At 46.2% G+C, this 19,850-nt stretch overlaps 1 protein-coding gene across 12 annotated transcripts in view; it reads left to right on the top strand.

The window, feature by feature from the left end:
* The first annotated feature begins 5,813 nt into the window (after positions 1-5,813).
* FARP2 (FERM, ARH/RhoGEF and pleckstrin domain protein 2) overlaps positions 5,814-19,850 on the top strand; it is a 47,716-nt gene continuing 33,679 nt past the window's right edge. For 9 of the 12 annotated variants that reach the window (XR_014933175.1, XR_001557071.3, XR_014933176.1 and 6 more), the window contains exons 1-4: positions 5,814-5,873; positions 8,940-9,174; positions 18,725-18,829; positions 19,099-19,141. Coding sequence is in view for 8 of the 12 variants with exons in the window: in XM_015871067.3 (XP_015726553.2) it covers positions 8,971-9,174; positions 18,725-18,829; positions 19,099-19,141 (352 nt within the window). In the remaining 4 variants the exon portion in view is untranslated. Of the gene's footprint in view, positions 6,078-8,939; positions 9,175-18,724; positions 18,830-19,098; positions 19,142-19,850 lie in introns of all 12 variants that reach the window. The other 3 variants (XM_085512784.1, XM_085512782.1, XM_015871069.3) reach the window with 3 other exon arrangements.

The following is a 19,850-nucleotide window of genomic DNA, read 5'->3' on the forward strand; positions in this document are numbered from 1 at the left end:
AAGCATTATAAGTCTTCTGGATGTGTTCTGTGCATGCGAAGAAAAGGATCATTGTGGATGAGGACTGAAATAGAAAGGTAAAACTGACTTGTAAAGCACCTCATAAAGTTGGGCAAACACATTGGAAGCTTTTCATCCAGAGTAAGAATTGGGATTTCTGAAGATGTGAATGATGCTATTGTGGTCTAAGTATTAAAATCACAACCTGCAAAATACAGCTAACTGTCCCACCTCCAAGGCCTTCGTGCATTAGTTACTGTTGATGGTGCTAGGAGGAATGTTACACTGATCCATTTTTGTAGGCAATATTGTTTAACTTAAGTACATAAGTGTTGAAGCAGGTTTAATTTTAAACTGGCTTTATAAAGCATAGCTCTCATGTTGTTCTAAAGGAATTGCAGATCCTGAAATGCTGCATGCGGTATGGAATTGAGAGCTACTATGGCTGCTAATTAGTGACAGAGTGGTGCTATTGCCTGCTTGTGTTCTTTTGATGATAAGATTGGAATGGTGCAGAAACCAGCCTGTTCACATGAGGTAAGTGCATGTGCTGTGAGGTCAGCCTGGTGTAGTTCTGGGTCAGTCCCAGGGAGAGCACGAAGAGGAAGAGAAGGTTTGTCTAAGGGCTGGTTTGATGGCCAGCTCTGTTGGCAGAATGGTCTGGAGGTAATGGGATGTGTGGGTCTGGCTCCCAGCCACTGACAGGTGTGTCGGAGTTTCAGGTGTGCCGGGGAGCTTCTACTGTGTTTAGAAAGGCCAGAGCATCTGATGTAGCTTTAAGTTTGCAGGTTTCGGTACTTGAAATGCAAAATGGAGCTCATTTCCACCCACAGGAATGAGTTCCTGTAAGTCTAGCAAGACAAAGGAGGTGTCTGGCTATCACTGACAGAGAACAATGTGCTGCTCACAAACTACCTCTGGCTGTCCTGCATGAAGTTGCAAGGAGCAAGTACCATGAAACTCGGTGTAAATGGTTATTGTAGGACTGGTGCAGGTAGTTGTGCTCTGCTCTCAGCCCTCCTTGGATCCTGCTCTATCATAGGAGTCACGTGGAAGGAGGTAGTTGCAAAAGGTCAAGATACCTGAATTAAAAGACATGGCAGCCATTAGCAGCTTACTGCGTTAAGCTGGCTTACTTAAGCTGGCTGTTCTCCTGTTTTTCATTAATAAACAAATAGAGGCTGGTGGGGCGAAGAGAAGGAATCGCCTCATTTTTAGAAGCAGAAGCCAAAAATACCTGGGAAAATTCCCAGGTAGGAAACAGAGGAGGTCCAATGTTGTGTGAATATAACTCGGTGTAGAATGAGTAAATAAACACACCCCGAGAGCTAATGCAAAACACTTACTGAAACAGATACTGTGCTCCTTCAACAGGGTGTTTATTAAAAGAAGGAAAAGCCCTGACAGTAAAAATGCTTTGTTCAGAACATGCCTGTTCCTGCTCTCTGTAATTTGCAATTCCACCGTTGTTTTGATGGTTTTGATTCACTTCTACTTTTAAGGAACTTTTCCATAATGCAGAGCCCAAAATCCAGGTCACACTCTTCCTGTAGTAGTGAGTTTCTCAACGCACAGGCTTTTTTTTCCCCATAACACACAGGCTGGATCAGCAGTGGTTTTGCAACTGACATCTGTATGACTGTGCTTTCATGTAGCTGTACTGTCTGAAGGCTTCAGCATTTAACAGGGATGTGAAAAAGAGACACGACCTCTCTTTTAGGATGTCATATGTGGGAAGAATTATGGCTTCTGGTTGACGGTGTCTTGTTTTTACCCCCGAAAGCTTCTTGATGTCGATCTTAGCAGCCTGGTACAAGTTGTGACTGGAGTGAACCTTGAGCAGCTCCTGTGAGGTAATGAATGCTACAGATACTGGCCTGGTTTGATGGACAAGGAAAGAAGATGAACTTGGGGGGAAGGGGAGGAGGGAGGAGGGCTTCCTCTGCTTTGTTTTGTTGGTTTGGTTCTTTAATATACATTATTCTTAAGGCCTTGCTGTTTCGGACACACAGGCTGAGATTACCCATGTAAGTTCTAAGTGCAAAAGAGAAGTAAATTGTGTTCTTGGTTTCGCTGATCCGTCAGCTTAACATTTAGGCTGCTACAATCAAAGAGTTGACGTCAGTTGAAATGCTTACAACAGCTTGAAGCGAATTGAGGGGAATTTTAGGGGTATTTACGCTCTTCTGCAGTAGGATGGGTTCGCCACGTGGGGGCAACACGCCATTGGACTTTACCTGTCATCGATACGGGGAGGAAATAGGTGGTACGGTTTGTGGTTTGTGCATGGACTTTTGTTCCAGCTCGTGTGGCTGAGCAGTCCCATGTTTCTGTGCAGCCTGTAGCTTGTGTGTGCTTCGGGCTTTCACAGTGTTGATTCATAACTGCTGCTGGCTGCAGACTGAATCTTCTGGCTGGGAGGAATATGCTTAGACAAGCACAGCAGTCAGCCCGACAGGAGTTGCAGAGCAAGTACCTGCGTGTGTGTGTGTGTGTGTGTGTGTGTGTGTGTGTGTGTGCTCACACACAGGTATGAACATACGTTGTGCTTAATTTGTCTCCTGTAATTGCCACTTTCACCATGAGAGCAACTTAAAATGCAATTATGGAAGTCGAAGTGGGTGATTACAGAAAAGGATCGCATCCACTAATTTTTCTGTTAGCAGACTTATGTTGGTGTTTGTTTTTTCCCTTTAAGCGCTTATGCCTGTTTAAAAGAATTGGACAATACCTGAGACTCTTGGACTTTACGCTTTGTAAAGGTAAACTGATAGGTATGGTGTGTGTGGAAGGGCTCCTGAGGAATGCCCCATAGGGGAGCAGTCTGAAAAGCCCAAAGGATAAAGGATTACCCTTGTGATAAGTGCTCTAGCACTACGGCAAGATGCTGCTAATTATGATGGTTTCATGTTGATCTCTGCCACTTTGCAAAGTATCTTCATTAATGTTGACAAATAGCATCTCTCTAATCCCTCCAGGTGTTTATTAACAGTAAATGTAGTGTAAGAGAGTGATTCCAGGAAACAATAGACATTGGTTCACCTTCACCATCCATTCTTTGTGTTCACAATGCAGCTCTAAACTGCTATCCAGCTATCCCTGCTCACTTTGGCATGATGCTTTTATCCTTTGCTTGTGAAAGCCAAGTGTACGAATCAAATTATAGAATTTCACTCTTCTCTCTCGTGTTTTTCTATCTTCTAGAGTACAAGTGGCTTGTGGGTAAAGAACAACGCCTGACTAACAGCTGAAACTGGCTTGGTTTTCCTACTGGGAAGTGGTCTGATGCAACTCAGAGCTGTTAGGCAGAGAATTTGTTTATCGTGGATGAGACAGGTTGAGGAATGATTCACCCATCAACACGGCCCAGTCTCTGCTGAGATGTCAGTGTTGATGTGGAAGGCGGACCATGGGACGGGCCTGGCAGACAGGGGAACTAGACTTAGGTCTGGTTCTGGCACAGTCCATCACAAAGCGCAGAGTACTTTAGTGAGTCCTTCTGGGACTAAACATTTTCAGATGATGAATATGGTCAGGGAAGTCACTAATTTTCATGACATACAGTTTAAGTTCTGAATGTATTTATAGAAAGATTTTTTCCTTCCCAGATGCTTTGCAGCTGGTACTGTGACAGCAGGTCTTAAGGGGTCAGGAGAAAGAAGGGCAGTTGTCCCATGGCAATGCTATCAGCCTTGCTTTCAGCCCTAGCTAACGCTATGCTTAGGCAGGTAATGATGTGCACAGCAAACTGCTGAGTGTCTCCAGGTAGTAACTGATGGCAGGACTGTAGTACAGGGCAGAATACGTGCACCAGTTGGAATCAAAGTAGGATAGAGCAGCACTGATCTGTGGTATCCAAAGCTCTGTGAACACCCCACCCGTTCCAGGGATCCTGATGCTCCAGCTGCCCTTCCTGCACTGAAATCTGTACCCATCCATCTTCACCTGTCCAGCATCGACATGCCTATGCACGTTGTCATAGAGTGTAAGAAAAGCATGCTGGAGAAGGGAACTAGTGATGTGCAGCCCAGTTAAAGTATAGAATACATCATATATACATTGCTTACATTGTTTTGTGTCCAAGCTCAACCTTATCTTCTGCTGTGTATAAAAAGGGAGACCAAACTGAAGTTGTTTTATCAGCTTCTAAGAAACAGAACTTATAACATGTAACTGAAAAAGGTGCCATGAAAAGATCAATATTGTTTTCAATCTGTCTTGTACCTCTTTTACTTAGTCCTTGTGTTGCATCCTTCCAATATCAGCAGCTGACTCTCGTAATGAAGTTATTCCTCTCCTAGCTTCCTTGTCATGTAAATGATTCCAATGGACTGCCTGCTTGATCAGGAAGTTTGCCTTTATAGAGGTTAAGAAAACTCAGGAGTCTTTGTGTTTCTGTTTTCTATGCAGACAGCTGTGAAGCATGTATTGCTGACTCATGATAATAGCATCCATTTCCTCTCTCAGGCCTCGAGTCCATTCATCACCACCATGTCTCAGGCAAGTTTAGTGAGTTCCAGCAGCCAGTTAAAAAGCATTTAAAGGGATCACATCAGATTTGTTCTCCATTTTCCAAGAGCTGCGTTGTTTTTTATCCACAAGGAAATCTTTGGTGTTCTTTTCAATCCCTCCTTTTCTTTAAGTTCTGAAATGACTTTGAAGCGTCTCTGCTGTAAAGGATGCAAATCAAGCTGGCTGCTCCATGGGAGCACAATGCAAACAGCAGGCAAAGCAAGGTATTGGAACGTCTATTTTGGTTAAGGAAAGCCTTCCATTTACTGGAACTGCCATTATTTTCATGGATGGAGTTATCTAAAATGTATATTCCTGCAGCTCTCCATACTCCTCTCTCCATGAAGGTTGATTGGCTCCATGTCAGTTTAAGGAAAGTGGATAACAACGCACTCTTTAAAACCCTGTTACTTTCCCTTTTTAAAGGAGAATGTCGCTCATCAGGATTTACCCATTGCATTTGTGAGCTCCTTCTGGCTGTGGGTGAGAGTGGTGGAGCTGCTCCGGGATGAAAGGGCTGTTCTACACGATTTGTGTGCTTTGTTAATGTAATGTTAATGTAAAAGTCATCTGCTGCTTTGCTTTTCAAATGGTTGTGAAAAGGCCAAGTTCTCACATACAGGGCGGCTCTTTGCATGTCGTGTTATTGGACACCTCCCCTTCCCTGGAGAAACCACTGCGTTTCTCTCCTTTTTCCTACTTCTTATCTAGAAAAACAGGCTCTGATGAGGCAGAGTGGGGCGATGAGTTGAAAGTGGCCCCTTTTGGGGAGTGATGCTCTGCTTGCTGCTTCAGCTGGGAAAACAGGGGTCTGTTGGAGCAACTTCAGCCTGTAATGATTGCTTTGGGGTGGGCTGTGCTGCCTTGGGAAGAGGTTCGGATGACTTGAGGGCCACGGCTGTCCCTCGTGTTAGTGCCGGTCCCGCCCAGCACGTGGCTGCTGCCCTGTACGCGTGTGAATGTGATCCGCAGCGGTTCTGTGTTGGGGCAGGCACGAGGGGCAGCTGTGCGGAGCCCCCGGTTCAAGGCTAAAGCGCTTCCTGCGGGCTCGAGGAGCGGCACGAAGCGCAGAGCTGGGGCTGCCGTCCTGGGGCTGATGGCTGCCGTCCTGGGCGGCATTCCGGAGTGGGCACGGCTGGAGGCCTCGCTTCCCCGGCCTCTTTCTTCCTGCACACGGAGCTGCCGTGGCACACAGAGCCCTTTTTGTTGGCCGTGCCCGGCCGCAGAGCCGAGGCCGCGGGGCTGCCCAGGGCCCGGCCCCGGGCGGGCCGCCCAATGGCTGGGCGGGGCGGGGCGGGCTCGGCGGGGCCGGGGACGCGGCGGCGGTTGCGGTGCGGCGGGACGGCGGGCGGCACCGCGAGGTGAGGAGCGGGACCGAGCGAGCAGAGCGGGCAGCACCGAGCGGGACGGGAGCGGGGGAGAACGTAGTGCAGGGCGGCGCTGCTGGAGCCGGGCGGGACGAGCGGCCTGAGCACAACGCCTGGAGCTGGGCCGCGGCCTCGGGTGCGGGCTGCAGCCGCCGGGGGAACGCAGGGAGCCCGCCCGGGAACCGCGAGTTCCGGCCGGTGCGTGAGTCCGGGTCCGGGTCGGCGGTGTCCGCGTGCCGGCTGCTCCTGATCCGCGTCCTCCCGCTGCTGGCTGCGGCCGCTTTGTCGTAATGGAGCTTCGATGTGGCAACGGGGCAGGATTTGTGGAAGGAATGTGGGGTTTGGGTGTATGCGGCGGCGAATGCACCCAGACGGCCTGTGTGAGCTGTGTGTGTGTGCTGTGTGTGTGTGTGTGTGTGTGTGCCGTGCTGTGTGTGTGCGGTGCTGTGTGTGTGCGGCTCAGTGGGACAGCGGCTGCCGTGCCGGGCTGCTCGTGGTCTGCACCACAGGGAGATGGAGCGTGGGCTGCAGGGACAGGCACGCACACACACACACACACCCACCAGCAGTCCTGGTGCAGCTCAGGGCTCGTGGCCGTCTGCTCTTTTCAGTGCTTTTGTTGGATTTCTGGTGCATCAGCCGGTGCCGATGTGGTGGCACCGCGTAGCAGTAGCAGCAGTAACACCTGCAGGCTTGTACATGGGGAGCTGGAGCTTGTTTGCAGAGCTGTCTGCAAGGAACCTTGCAGGGCTCCCATAGCCCTCTATGTGTGGGAGCATGAGGTACCCTGCTGGTTCTGCATGCAGGCTGGGGATGGAGCGCTGCACTGACTGTCAGTGACCAGAAGATGCTGTGCTCGCAGGGCTGCCTGGAGCTTCCTTTCCAGCTTTACTGCTAGCTGAAAAGCACCATCTTGCTTCTTTGATGTCTGGTGTCTGTTTATAAGGAGATGATGATCAGGGTGAGCACCCGAGGCAAAGAAGCATGGGCTGAGTGAGCGTAAGGGAGATGTGATTCTGTGGTAAAGGCATTTGGGTTTGCATTGATGAAGAGGTAAATGTCTTGGCTTGCTGGGGCCAGAGCTACTCTCACTAATACAGCCTCCTTCTTCCCAGTGCTTCCAGTTTGTCTCAGCCTCGATTCTTTCCTTCAGACAGTTCCTTTAACTGGAATGCTTTGTGAGCCAGCATTTCTTGTTAATGAATGTCATATGCAGTTAGTTTGCTGCCCACGTAAAGCAGGAATTCTGGTTAGGCCCTAGATTTCTGCGTAGATGCTTGCTGGGGACTGCTTCAGTGCAGTGGTAAATGTTGTTAGCAATGTGCTATCAGCAAGATGTGAGGGAGCCCGCTGGCATTCACTTTTGCTCTTAACACCTGTGAGGAAGGACTTTGCCACTTGCAGCTTGTTTGTCATGGCTTTGCTCTCTCCTGCCTTATCACCAAAGCCAGTAAAACCCCAGGATCTCCTGGTTGATCTTTAGTTTGGCCGCCTGTGTTCCATACCTCCACGTACCATCTGGCTGCAGCTGAGTTGAAGGCAGCTGGAAGGTTGTATTTGTTAAGCACCCCCAGCAATGCCTGTCCCTTGTAGTGGCTGTTAACTTAGAGCAGGAAGAATGTGTTTACGGAGTGTTTCGCTGCTAAATAACCTAATGGTGACGTGTATAATTAATTCTGAGTAACTTGGGCTGGATAACAGTAGCAAAATCTTTCTATGCTTTCAAGTTGTAGGGGATTCTGTATCAAAGTGCTGCTGTGGCAGCCAGCTCTGGTTTCTCTTTGTGTTGGTAGAGGTGTTACCTGTGCAAGTGTCTGCAGATTTCTGCTGCCGTGTTGGTTTCCAATCTGGTGATCTAAAGGTTTTAGGCCTTGGCAGTGGATGAGTGGCCGCACAATCAGGAGAGTATGGTGAAATAAAACAGCCTGAGAAAGAAACTTCCTTCTAACTTATCATAACTGGAACTGGTAGGTCAGCCAATGGGCAGTACGTGCATACTTTTCATGTTGAGCTCATCCTTCTCATGCTTTCTGGTTGTGAACGTCATTAGCAGAAGGGCTGGGGCTGCCTCCCCGTGGTGGTTTCCAGCTGTGCTGCTGGGGTGGTCTCTGAAAGTCAGAGCCAGCCCAGGCCCTTAGCAGGGATAGGTGTGATACTCAGGTAAGTTTGTCCAGGTAGGGCTGTACAAGGCCCAGAACACACCAGCTGCCCCCATCTGCTGTTCCCTTGGAGCAGGCTGCAGGCCTGGAAGCTGCTGAGCATCTTGCTCCCCTCCTCTGTGTTCCTGTCCTCGCATAGCACATGGCACCAAATGTTTGGGCCTCTAAACTGCGTTGGGAACACAAACAACAGCTCTGAGGGCTTTTGTTGTGTTGTTTTTTTTCCCTCTGCGTCAAATTAAACATCTGTTCTGCTTGCAACAACTGCTGCCACACCATGAAAACAAGGATGCTGTGGAGGTTGTCCTGCTTGAGCTGCAGTAGAGCTCTGTAACCGAGATTTCTGCCCATTGATTTAGCCAGTGTACAGTGCAGGCTTGCTAGTAAGATCCAGTTATCTGCCACAGAAATCTGCATTATGACAGCTCTGAGCAGCCAGCATTGGTTGAAATGGTTACAGTTTTATATGAGTCATCACTTTAAGGGATGAAGAAAGTTAATTGCTCCTGTTATCTCGGGGTGCGTCCTGACTTTGTAGCAGAGCCAGTGGGGCGGTTTGGTGCCGCTGCAGGAGGAGCCTTACGCTCCCCTTGGCTGTTCCTGGTGGCTTTTCTTGTGCCGTCAGCAGTGGTTGCTGGTTGTGGTGACCTGGTTTAGGGAGCAAAATCAGCAGAAAAATTAATTGGGCGGAAATTAAAATGTCAGTGCTTAAGGAGTGGGGAGGGCAGAAGTCTGTATGTCCTGTTTGTTAACTGTCCTGTGGAATGGTTGCCCTTCTCCTCAGCAGCTGGGTTTTTTGACTAGTATTTCACATTTAGCCCTTGTTTTGATGATGGGATGAAGAGCGTTCAATAAGTGTTGATGGTGTTTTCACGTGGGATGCTGTAATTCTCTGTTCTAGGTTTCGTTTGGACTTTGCTTGGTGTTGAGAAATGGGAGAGATAGAAGGAACGTACAGGGTCCTGCAGACTCCTGGCTCTCGTTTGGGCGTCCAGAAGAACAGCGGGGTGAGCACTTTGGAGCCGGGGCAGAATCTCTCTACAGCCATGGCATCATCGCCTGCCAAAACACATGAGAGGGACCTGCAGGTCAAGATAAAGATGTTGGACAACACAGTGGAAGTACTTGACATTGAGGTAAGAGAAGTTTGAACCTGATTTCAGGTACACTTAGCTGTAAAACTGATGGGGTGTGCTGCAAAACAGAGCTGGGACATTTTAAGGCAATATGAGACAAAAGATTCCTGCAGGGATTTTACCTGCTTACGAGTAGCTAAATGAGTAGGACCCCTTGCTTTTTAAAATCTTGTAGTCTAACAGATGTTTGTGGTTTTACCAGACGTTTATTTAAATAGAAGCACATACTTTCACAAGAAATCTTAACTGTTATTTGCTTTGGGGGAGCACCAAATGGCCTAGGCCAAACTTCTTGCCTTCCTGAGCCACACGCGTCTCCATGGCTTTGGCAGCTGGGCGAGCAGAAAGGCTTCTTTAATGGCTACTTTTCATTTATAATCTTGTATCCTCAAGTGGACTCGTTGATGCTAGAGAGTTTTTGCTCCTTGTCACACTTCCTGAAGATCAGTATCATTGGAGCACAGTGTATAAAGGTGGAATGTGCTTTGCAGCTTGTCTGAGCCTCCCAAGGAGGCACAAGTGTCTCAAGTGTGGGCAGTTAATCTGAAAATGATGTGGTGCTCCCAAGGAAGTCGTGCTGTCTTACTGGTTAAACATGGACCTTGCTTACATAGACTAGAGAGAACCATTCATGGTTTTTATCATCTGTTTTTTTTAAAACTCTGAAGTTAATGGAGGTGGTGAAGTCTTAAAGAGGAGCAGAACTGAAGAATAAATATAAAAGCCTTTCTTTTGATTGTGCCATCAAAGGGAGATGCATATCATGGCAGAAGACGCTCTCCCTGCTGCCTTTAAGGACTACAGAGAAGAGCTTTGTCCTCAGAAGATGCTTATTGGTACAGTAGTTGTCTTCTGCAGAGGAACTCTTTCTCTGCAGAGCTGTGAGGAAGCTGAAGTAGGAGCTTAATATTTTGTGTCTCTTAGAAGGCAGCCTAAAATGATCCACACAGCAGTTTACATTGAAGCAGATAAATTGCTGCCATAATGGTCTAATCCTTATGGACTTCTTATTCTCTCCTTTATCCAGCACCCATTTAAAATACCTGCCTGTGTTGTGGCAGATGCTGGTGGATACCTTCCTTTGGTAGCTCAACCAAGTTTTCTTTTTTAACTCACCAGAGAGCAAAAAGGGGACTGACAAAATGGCACGACTGATAGAATGGGGTATAAATGGGAAAGGGAGGCTTTCCTTTATGTTATGTTGTAATCTAGAACAGTGAGTTAAAGGTTCAGTATAGCTGGAATCCGCTGTCTTCTGTCTAAGATCCAGTGTCTCTGCTCTGCATTGTAAGTTGTTAATTGTGAGTTACTTTAGTCTATTTAAGGGAGCTGGTGTTAAAAGCACAGTGAGGCAGAACTTCTTTCTGAGGGATGTCCCCTGAATGCAAGGACTTGGAGAAATACTTAAATGCTTTCATATGAATTTCAGCTTAAGCTATAGATTTTCTCTTTTTGCTTCCAAACTCACTTCATTTTTATAATCTTTTCTCCTGTTTATGCAGCCTATTTCACTCAGATCTTCCATGTGCTGTACCAAGGGACACCTATCTCCTTCCCTCTAAGCTAGATCTGCCCCAATGGGTGCTTTTGCAAACTATGGGATAAATGGCTGAAAAACTCAATTTACTTCAAAGTAAGTGGGGTCTTACAATAGAAGCTCTGCCAGCTTTCCCTTTTCCTTGGAGGCCTTGGATCAGCATAAAAGTCAGGCAGGCCCATGTAAGTGGATCAGTGTGAGCTGGGTTCATTTTGTCCTCTTAGCTGGTGAGGATCCTGAAAGGCAGCAACGTGAGCTGCAGTGCTGCAGGTATTTGCAGGTGGAGGAAGCTGTGTTTTTATAGCTGTTGAATGCTTTTGCATTCAGCTGCAGTAGAGCTGCACATGGAAGGTATTACATCTGTGTCTGTTTGATCTGTCTGAGCACAGCACATACATCTGCATTAGAGGGAGCAGTGGGTCTGCTTCCATGGCATTGCTGGGAGATATTGATGGCAGACAGGTCTGATGCTGTCCTAATATCCAGGTGAGTGAAATACCTGGTGTAGGTTACAGAGATCACAATTCCCATTTCTTTCACCTGTTTCCTCTGAGGTAATGCATTTATATGGGGACTTTTGCTGTCTGCTCACTCTGGCTCAGCTTCTTCTGTGCATTGGCTTGCAGGGCATTGAATGGAATTGCTGCTATGATGTGGAATTAAGTATGTTGTTACATAGGAAATGCTGCTTCCTCATGGGAGTTGTGCTCAGTGCTCCATGTGAGCATTCTGAGCCACTGGCTGAGGCTGTAATAGTTAAAGTTTACCAAATAGTTTTGGAGTAGAACTTAGCATTTTTCTTCTTGCTGTGCATCTCTTTTCCTGCTTCAGAATTTGGCAGTGAGAAACACTTGATGTTGTGCTACAGCAGCAGCTTTCCTTGCTCGGTAGCTGTGTTTCCTTTCCCATGTACCCTACCTATCCTGATGTGGCACAGGCTTCCCCGTGTCTGCTCCCTGCATGCTCAGCTCTTTGTTCCATGAAGGCTTTTCCCCTCTGCTGCAGAAGTATTAACAGCTTAAATATGTGGGAGGAGGGAGGACAGGCTGCTTGAATCCTATTAAGCTCTGTACCGAAAGAATTGAGGCGCTGTCTTAGTAAACTCTGTGCTCTGCTTCTCCAACTGGGAAGAAATAGTCGAAATTCCAGAAAGAATCACACCAGATGTTTGTCATTGCTCCGCTTTGGCCATCCTAAATATGGCAAATCAGCAGCCTTAGGGCTTATTTTTGTCTGACCTCAGCAGCAGAAGTTAGTAATTCACCGCGTAACGTTTGGAGTTATTGTAGGGTTTAAAATAAAAGTAATTGAAGCTTTGCAACTTTGGGGCTGTCTGGTTCTGCCGTGGGCTTTATAAACCTGTTATTTTGTGTTTGGGGACCTGACTGTTCTGATGCTATGGAGCAGTGTGGTATTGGGTGGGGAAAGGTAAAGCCGTAGCTTTCATAGGCAGGCTTCTTCTAAGGGGAGATACACACTTTCTTTGTATTACAGGAACAATTTATTACTTGCACAGTCCTTGAAACACAACTGTAATATAAAGGTAATGATAAATGCAGGAGAGCTGTATTGCTCAGCTTAACACAGTGAAGCTGGCCTCTTCTTAAGCTTCCTTTAACTTAGTGGGAGCGTGCTGAGAGCTTCCTGCTTGGAATTGTTCTGTCTGGAAGAGATCAAGTAAGGTGAACCCATGCATGGCTTAATACTCTCATGTATGTGGATTGGTTCAACCCCTGTATTGAATTCCTTTCAAATATCTTCCAAAGTAGCTGACACTCAATCTAATTTCATGTGTTTTATTTAAAGCATTAGGAACATGTGAGGAAAATGCAGCACCGGCCATAGAGATACAGAGGCAGGTCTGAGAAGCTTTCACTTGGTACCTCCTGGAAAAGGGACTTGGCATTGAGCGAGGAGTTTGTGATAGCGCAACCTTGGGAACATTCATTTCAATAAACAGGGTTGCAAAAGCATGCCTTTGTGCCATCTGTTTCTCCTTGTAACAGGACGCACTGTTGGCAAGGGCTTCAATGTGCCTGTTTGTGTAAGAAGGTGATGATATAAAATGAACGTTTCAAAGGCTGTGCTGGGATGGTGACACCTAGTGTGAGTGGTTTTGGGTTTTAAGGACTGTGATGTTGGGGGTTTGTGTTGCAAGTTTAGGGACGCACCTGATGTCTTGTTCTGTTAATATCAGAAGCTGTTTCTACCCAGACTTGAGATGGATGAATGTAGGATGAAGAATTTGAACTATTAGCGCCTGCTTACATCAAGCTGTGAGAGGTGAAGGTTCCAGAAGGGTTTCAGAAAGCCAAACCAGGTACTTGGCAGCTGAGAGATGCTGGTGTGCAGGTGTACTTTCCCAGTCCCAAGATCTGGGTTTACATGCTTGACTTCCCTGCTCTCTGGGCTGCTTTTCTTCTGCCTCCTCTGGCAGAATGCTCATGCTCAGCCCTTGCTGGAGCCTTAATGCAAAATGGAAGTGGTAAAATGTTCATTAGCTTAAATGATAACAAAACAAGAAAACCTGCTTCGTGGAAACTCCTCGTTAGAGCTGTCCTGTGTATCTGAAATCAGCCTGGTTTACCAGAGTTGTGCCTATTTGTCTGCTTCCCTGGCAGGCTGGGGGAGCCAGCCCAAAGCTGAAGACATAGGGAAGGCTGCTGGAAGTGGGAAAACCAGCAGAGCTCCAGCTTTAACTCACCTGGCCTACTGGTATTTATTAACTGTGCTGTAGTATCAAAGCTGTGTCCAAAGTACAGCGGGGAGTGATGTCAGGACAGCTAATAGGTTATGTGAGATAGAGAAAGGCTGAATTAGGCATGAAAGCTTATAAAAAGATACTTCTGATCTTCCCTATGAAATAAAAGGCCCGATTTGTGTGGGGGATCTTTTATGACTCTCTTATTTCCTTAATGTTTTAACATACTTCCCTCAGGTAGGCTTCTCACAGCTATGTGCCAGTCTTTTTTTGGCACTCGGTGTGGAAGTTTACACATAAAACAAGTGTATAATATTCCCCTGAGGTTGATCCTCTTCGTTCGAGATGCATGGGGAGTATTATGGGAAAGTAACCTTGCCTGTGTAGTCTATAGCAAGCTGCTGTATTTATGAATAGCACAGGGCTGTCAGCTCTGTTGGGTCCTTGTGAGCCTTGTGGGGTGTGGGTGTTAGCATGGCCAGAGCTAAACCTCAGTTGCTGGTGCCTTGAGTGTGTGGTGTGTGTTCATGGCTGGGCTTGGGATGAACATAGAAATGCCAAATGAAATGTGTAGTGCCTTCGTGCCTCCTGGTGAAAGCCCACGTCCGGCCTTGTTGATGCCAGCTTGGCTGGTAGTTCTGACATTTAAGTGTAATTGATGGACAAAGGCTTGTGGTTTATAATCTGTGAACAAAGGGAGGCAAGGCATTGTATTTAAAATAACACACTCTGTCTTTAACATGTGTATGTGTGTATAAATAGGTGTGAAATGACACCATGCAATTTCCTGGAGTACATATAGTTTACACGCCATGGAGTGGCATCATGTAGTGTCTTAGCCTGGGTTAAACTGTTCTACAGCCTGTGTGAGCCAAATGGTTGCTGAGATGTTCTGTTAGGAGCCCTGGTTTCTTGATGTGGCACACGGCTTATTTTGGAGGAGGGCATCCTGGTCCAGTCAAAAGGGATCACTTTTATAACTAGACACTCATCTCTTCTTGGTTTCAGCCTCCAAGTTGTTTAAAGCTTGACACAGTGAACTTATCTAATTGAGCATGCTGACATGGGCTCTCTTCTCTTCCAGTATGGAAAATAACTGAGAATTTTGCTCATCTCCTGGTGGATGCTCTGCATATTCCAGCTCTAGGGCTCTGTTGGAACTTGGGACCACTTTGTCTCCGCGTGCTACTTGCTGCAATATACATTTCCCAGTTTGGTTCACATAATTCCCTCCCTCTTGGGGATCTTTTCCCATGTCAGTGAATGACTGTTCTCCTACTCTGGGGCACCCAGCAGGTCTAGCTGCTCTGGAGGAGCATGTTTGTTGGGTAGAGCTGGTTCAGTTGGCAGTGAGCTGCTTTAGCACTTTGTGAACTTTTAAGTGATCACATACTTGAAAGCTAACCTTAATTAGTGAGCCAGAGGCTCACTGCTGAAGGCTTGCTCCTAAAATCACACGGAGCCTGAGCTTGGAAGCAGGACCACGTGTGATGGGCCTTGCTGCCTCGGCACAGATGGAACTCGTGTGGGGATGGGAGCTGTGCCTCACTCTTCTGTTTCCATGTGTATAATTTCATGCTTCACGTAGGGCGTGCTAATTTAAGTTTGCCATAGTTGCAGGTCAATGATAAATGGTGCTTAAAACAATCTGTGGGATGCTAAAGAAGAAAGATGGAGAGCAAACTGTGTGTTTAAGTTGTGCCTGTGGTAGCTAAGTGTCCGGCTATCGGAAGGAGCAGCTATTTTAGCTATGGGGTGGGTGCATAGCAGCAGTGCTCCTGTGCAGTCAGCTCTGCACTGAGATGCACTGCCCAGATGTGGGCTGAGAGCCCTTCAGCAGGTCTCTGTGTCTGTGTTTGGAGGTAGGGACTGATTCCATCCGAGTTATTTGTTCCAATCAAAATAGAGGAAACTTGAGAAGTACTAAAAAAGAAGAATGATTATCTTTACTTTTCCAACCTCTGGATTAAAAACTTGATGTGGAGCTTTAATATCCCCACATTTTAGCTGTGAAAGTTGCTACTTAATGAATGGTATTCTTGTATTATTTCCTTCTTTATAATAAATGTGGTTTGTGCATAGTCTGTATTCATAAATGCCATTTTTGTTTATACCTAACATGTGTGATATTTAGTATTAGGGAACTTCTGAAGTGTTTTTGATATTTCAAGCTACGTTTGGACAGAGATCTAACAGACTTTAGAAGGAATATAGATAAACAGAGCTCTGCGACCACTGACTTGTTTGTATATTTCTGGTTAAGAAAGGAAATAACAAGTTCAGTGTAACTACTGCATGGAATCATCAATCGCTGGTTTTCAATCTACCAAAAAAGGAGAGGTCACTTTTTCATTGGGAAGGCCACTGAAGTGCATGGGGGGGGGAGGGGGAGGAATCCCATTGCATTTAAACGAGGGAGTCTTTAAGTGGATTTGTCATCATCAGACTTTGGGTGCTCTGCCCCAGCAGCGGTGTAAAATACAAACTGCTTCCTCCCATGCATATGCTGCTTGTTGGGGGGTTTGGTCTGCAAAACAGTTGCAGACTCCCAGGTCAGCTGCTGTTTGCTGCAGCTGGCAGCCAGTGGTTCCTGCAGCTCTGGCTTGCACAGAAGTTTCCATTCTATACCTCTGGTTTATAACTCTCCGTTTATCCCGACTCTTGGCATTAGGACTGAAACTTTTCCAGCCTATCTGCTGCCAAGTTGTATTTTGGTTTTGGAAAGCCTGAGCGAGGGCAGTTTGTCTGCCCTGGAAAATGAGAGGAAAGAGGAATATATTTTTTTTAATATATATATATATATATATATATATATATATATATATATAGTGGGTTTTTTTGGAGGGGGGTTGTTTGAATGTTAAAATACATGGAAGTAGAAAGTGAAGATGTTCTAGAGGGACAGATTTGGGAGGTTGCTTTTGATGGTACTGAACTGTGGTCTGCAGAAAATAGACGCTGCGTGTGCCTCGTGTGATCTGCTCTCTTGCTGAGTGCATGTGCAGCAAAGGGAGGATCTTCCCTTGCAAACCAGTACACAGCACTGACATGAAAGCGGGATCACTGTGACCTTTGTCAGCTTTAATGGCATTCCCATATCCTGGTAGGAGATGGAGGAGAAACTGAATGTGTGCAGCAGTGAATTTATACGTACATGAAACCATCCCATGAGTTGGGTTAGTTGGGTCAGTGCCATTGCCATCTGCAGTATTGCTGTCAGGGTACCACGCTTGCATGGTTTTAAGGAGTTCTGAGCTGAACGTACAAGTTTATTAGAAGAAAATCTGATACACTGACCTGCCTTCTCATGAGGACTTAAGAGCCTGTAGTTAAGTTAGGGCTAAGGCTGCTGGGGGAAGCTTTTGTTAGCTGCATGTTGAATTTTGTGCACTGTTTGGGGTTTGCTTCTATTTTGTGTGGAATAATTTAGTAGTTCAGTAATACCATTAGTTGTCATCCTGGCAGCATATAAAGAGTAATTGAGAACTGTGGAATGGAAAGTATGCCGTGTTGTGAGCCCATACTGAAAATGGGCCCTTTCTGAGAGGCATTCATGCAGCTTCTTGCCCTGACGTCAAAGCGACAGTAATTAAGTAATTCCTTGGAAGATTTGGCTTTCTGCTGCCTCCATGCAGACTGAACAAGGATGTGGAGCTGTCTGAGCTACACTGTCATTCTTGTGAGCTTTGAAGTCGCATGAAGCAGCTCAGAAGGGATGGTTGGTTGTATCGCAGCATAGGAACTTGAACATAACAGGCAGCTTGAGGAACTAAATAGCTATAAGGGGAGTTTTTCCATTACATTTGGGATAGAATAAAAGGCTGTGTTCCATCTCAAGCTTCGTAACTAATTTCTATTTGAAAAAAGTCTTTTAAAACGGGCCACAAAAGTTGCTTTGTGCTTAGGAAATATACGATGGGATTCAGTTCAGTTTGGGTTGAGTTTTTTAACCTGTTGCTCTAAGTGACGCCTGTTCCAAGAAGAGTTTAGCTCAGTCACCTCTGTGACTGCCCTTCAAACAGCTGTAGGCAGTTATTAGATCTGTCACCTCAACTTCTCATTTTCTTTACCTGGAGCGTGTTCTTCCTGGCCTCGTCTTAAATGGAGTGCACCTCAGCAGTCCAATTAAAGAGCTGCCTCTGTGATGTGTCTATGATATGAGCGCCCTTTCTAAGGACTGGAGTATGAAGACAAGTGGACCATCATGAGGCACAAAGCTTATATAGAGTCATGGAGACACAGGTTGTGCATTTGATCAATTATTACATTGCTAATGTGTTACAGCATCTGTCCCTTTAAAAAGATGTACTGTTCTGAGTTGAGAGTCAGTTACAGAACTGTTCGTGTCTGTTGCAATGGGAAAACCATGGTGTGCTCTGGAGCTCTGACTTTTCCAAATAAATGAGGTCTGAGTGGTGTGAATACCTAGGTGTGTTTTGCTGGCAAATGTGTGCTAATGAAAACAAGGCAGAGAGGGGAAATGATTTGTTCACAGTCCTATGGGGAGAGAGAGAGAGAGAGAGAGAGAGAGAGAGAGAAAGAGGGTGGTGAATTTCCACTGGCAGTTTGTGAGGGTCTGTGCTATAGAATCACAGAATCCTTATGGTTGGAAGGGACCTTTAAAAGTCCTTGTCCAGCTCCCCTGCAGTGAGCAGGGACACGCACAGCTCCATCAGGCTGCCCAGGGCCTGATCCAGCCTCAGTATCCAGTATGTGCCAGGCCAGCACTGTGCTACTGGCTGTTAGGTCTCATCCTGACGGCATGTACATTCGGGATGAGTTCATGCTTTCTCTCCTTCCTGGCACCTTTTGTGCATTGCTGGAACAGTTAACAAGGGGTGTGAGAACTCTTTGAACCCTTGTCTGTACAATCTAGATGCTCTGATGTGTGTCTTCACAAGCAGCACTGTCCTTGCAGCAGCTGCTGCAACCATGTGGCAATAGGTGCTGAGGTGCTGCTGTATTTGGGGTGTGGAAGTTTCCCCTTTTCTCCCACGTTATCACAGTGTTGGTTTTGTGGCATCGTACCCAGCTGTACAAAGGCAGTGGGGGGGCTGCATTACAGATGTGGTGGCAGAGGGCACTGCAAATGGCTTACAAATAGCTGGCCTCCAGGGGCCCTTCCAGCTTCAGTCCCTGCGATCCTATGAAGCTTGTCTGTTTTGAGCTATGTCTGCATATTGGTTATTTACAACATTAAAGTAATGAAGGTGTCAATGCTGATGTGAAAAATCTTTGAGATTCTTTCCTAAAGTTTCCTAAGATGCCGTATTTTATTTATTAATCTTTTTCTTGTTTGCTGTCCCGTTCAGTCAAAATATTACGGCCAGGCGTTACTGACAGAAGTTTACAAGCACCTGAATTTAATTGAATCGGACTACTTTGGAATTGAGTTCCAGAACATCCAGTCCTACTGGGTACGTATAATCCTCCAACTAATTTGTTACACTAAAAAGGCTGCTGAAGGTTCCAGTCCTGCAGGAGTCCTTTATAGGGCTGTCTCTGGTTGCTGCTCCTACTTCACTCATCAGAACAAGGACAGCTACTAAAGTTAAATAAAGGAATTGCTACAGTGAGGGCAAAATGAGTGTGCGTGAACTGCTTAGTTTGAATTTACCATTGATGTTTTCCCATCGGATTCAGGTGTGAATGCCAGTTTGTCATTTTTCTTTCCCTTCCCTTTCAGATTTGGCTGGAACCAATGAAACCTGTTGTTAAACAAGTACGGAGTAAGTAGTTTTAAAAAAAGGAAGTTTTCCTTAATTTGCATTTACTTTATGTGGGCTGCTTGCATAATTACTACTTGATTTACTGGTTATGCTTCCCTGAAAATTGTATTTGGTGGTGGTGATAATGACTCCTGTTTGGGCATGCAAACCTGTTGTTTTTATTATGGAGTATGTGGTGGGTGGGATGGAAAATTACTGAGCGTATGATTTTTTTTTTCTCTCTGTGATAAATATCTGGATGGGTTGGATCAGCTGGTGGTGAGTTTGTGAAACGTGCTGTTTGCTGCTTGTGAGCTTTTCTCAGTTGTGTTGTCTTAAAATGGGAAGGGATGTTGTGAGCAAGGATGGGGTAATACCTGCATTCGGGATCCTTTCTGAGAGCTGATTGCCTTTCAGAAAGACTGCAGGAACTGCATTGCCTTCTCCAGTGTTCTGGTTTGCCAGGCAAAGCTCAGAACTGGTTGACACTCACTCACACAGTGCTATCATTGTGTGCTATCACTGTGTGAGTGGCTGCAGCTTCAGTGCGGTTGTGAAGATTCAATCACAGAAGGGCTGAGTTTTGAGGTGCCTCTGGGTCCGCCTGGTCCCACTCCTGCTCCACCCACAGTAGGGTGTCCACTACTTCTAGCCAAGGTCTGAATCTTATACAGGTCTTCTAAAAATAAGAACAAACAATGGAGATGATCAACGTTTCCATTCAGATCCA

This window comes from Coturnix japonica, chromosome 12, assembly GCF_054131305.1.
Source record: "Coturnix japonica strain WE chromosome 12, WE-NBRP24, whole genome shotgun sequence".
Classification (NCBI taxonomy): domain Eukaryota; kingdom Metazoa; phylum Chordata; class Aves; order Galliformes; family Phasianidae; genus Coturnix; species Coturnix japonica.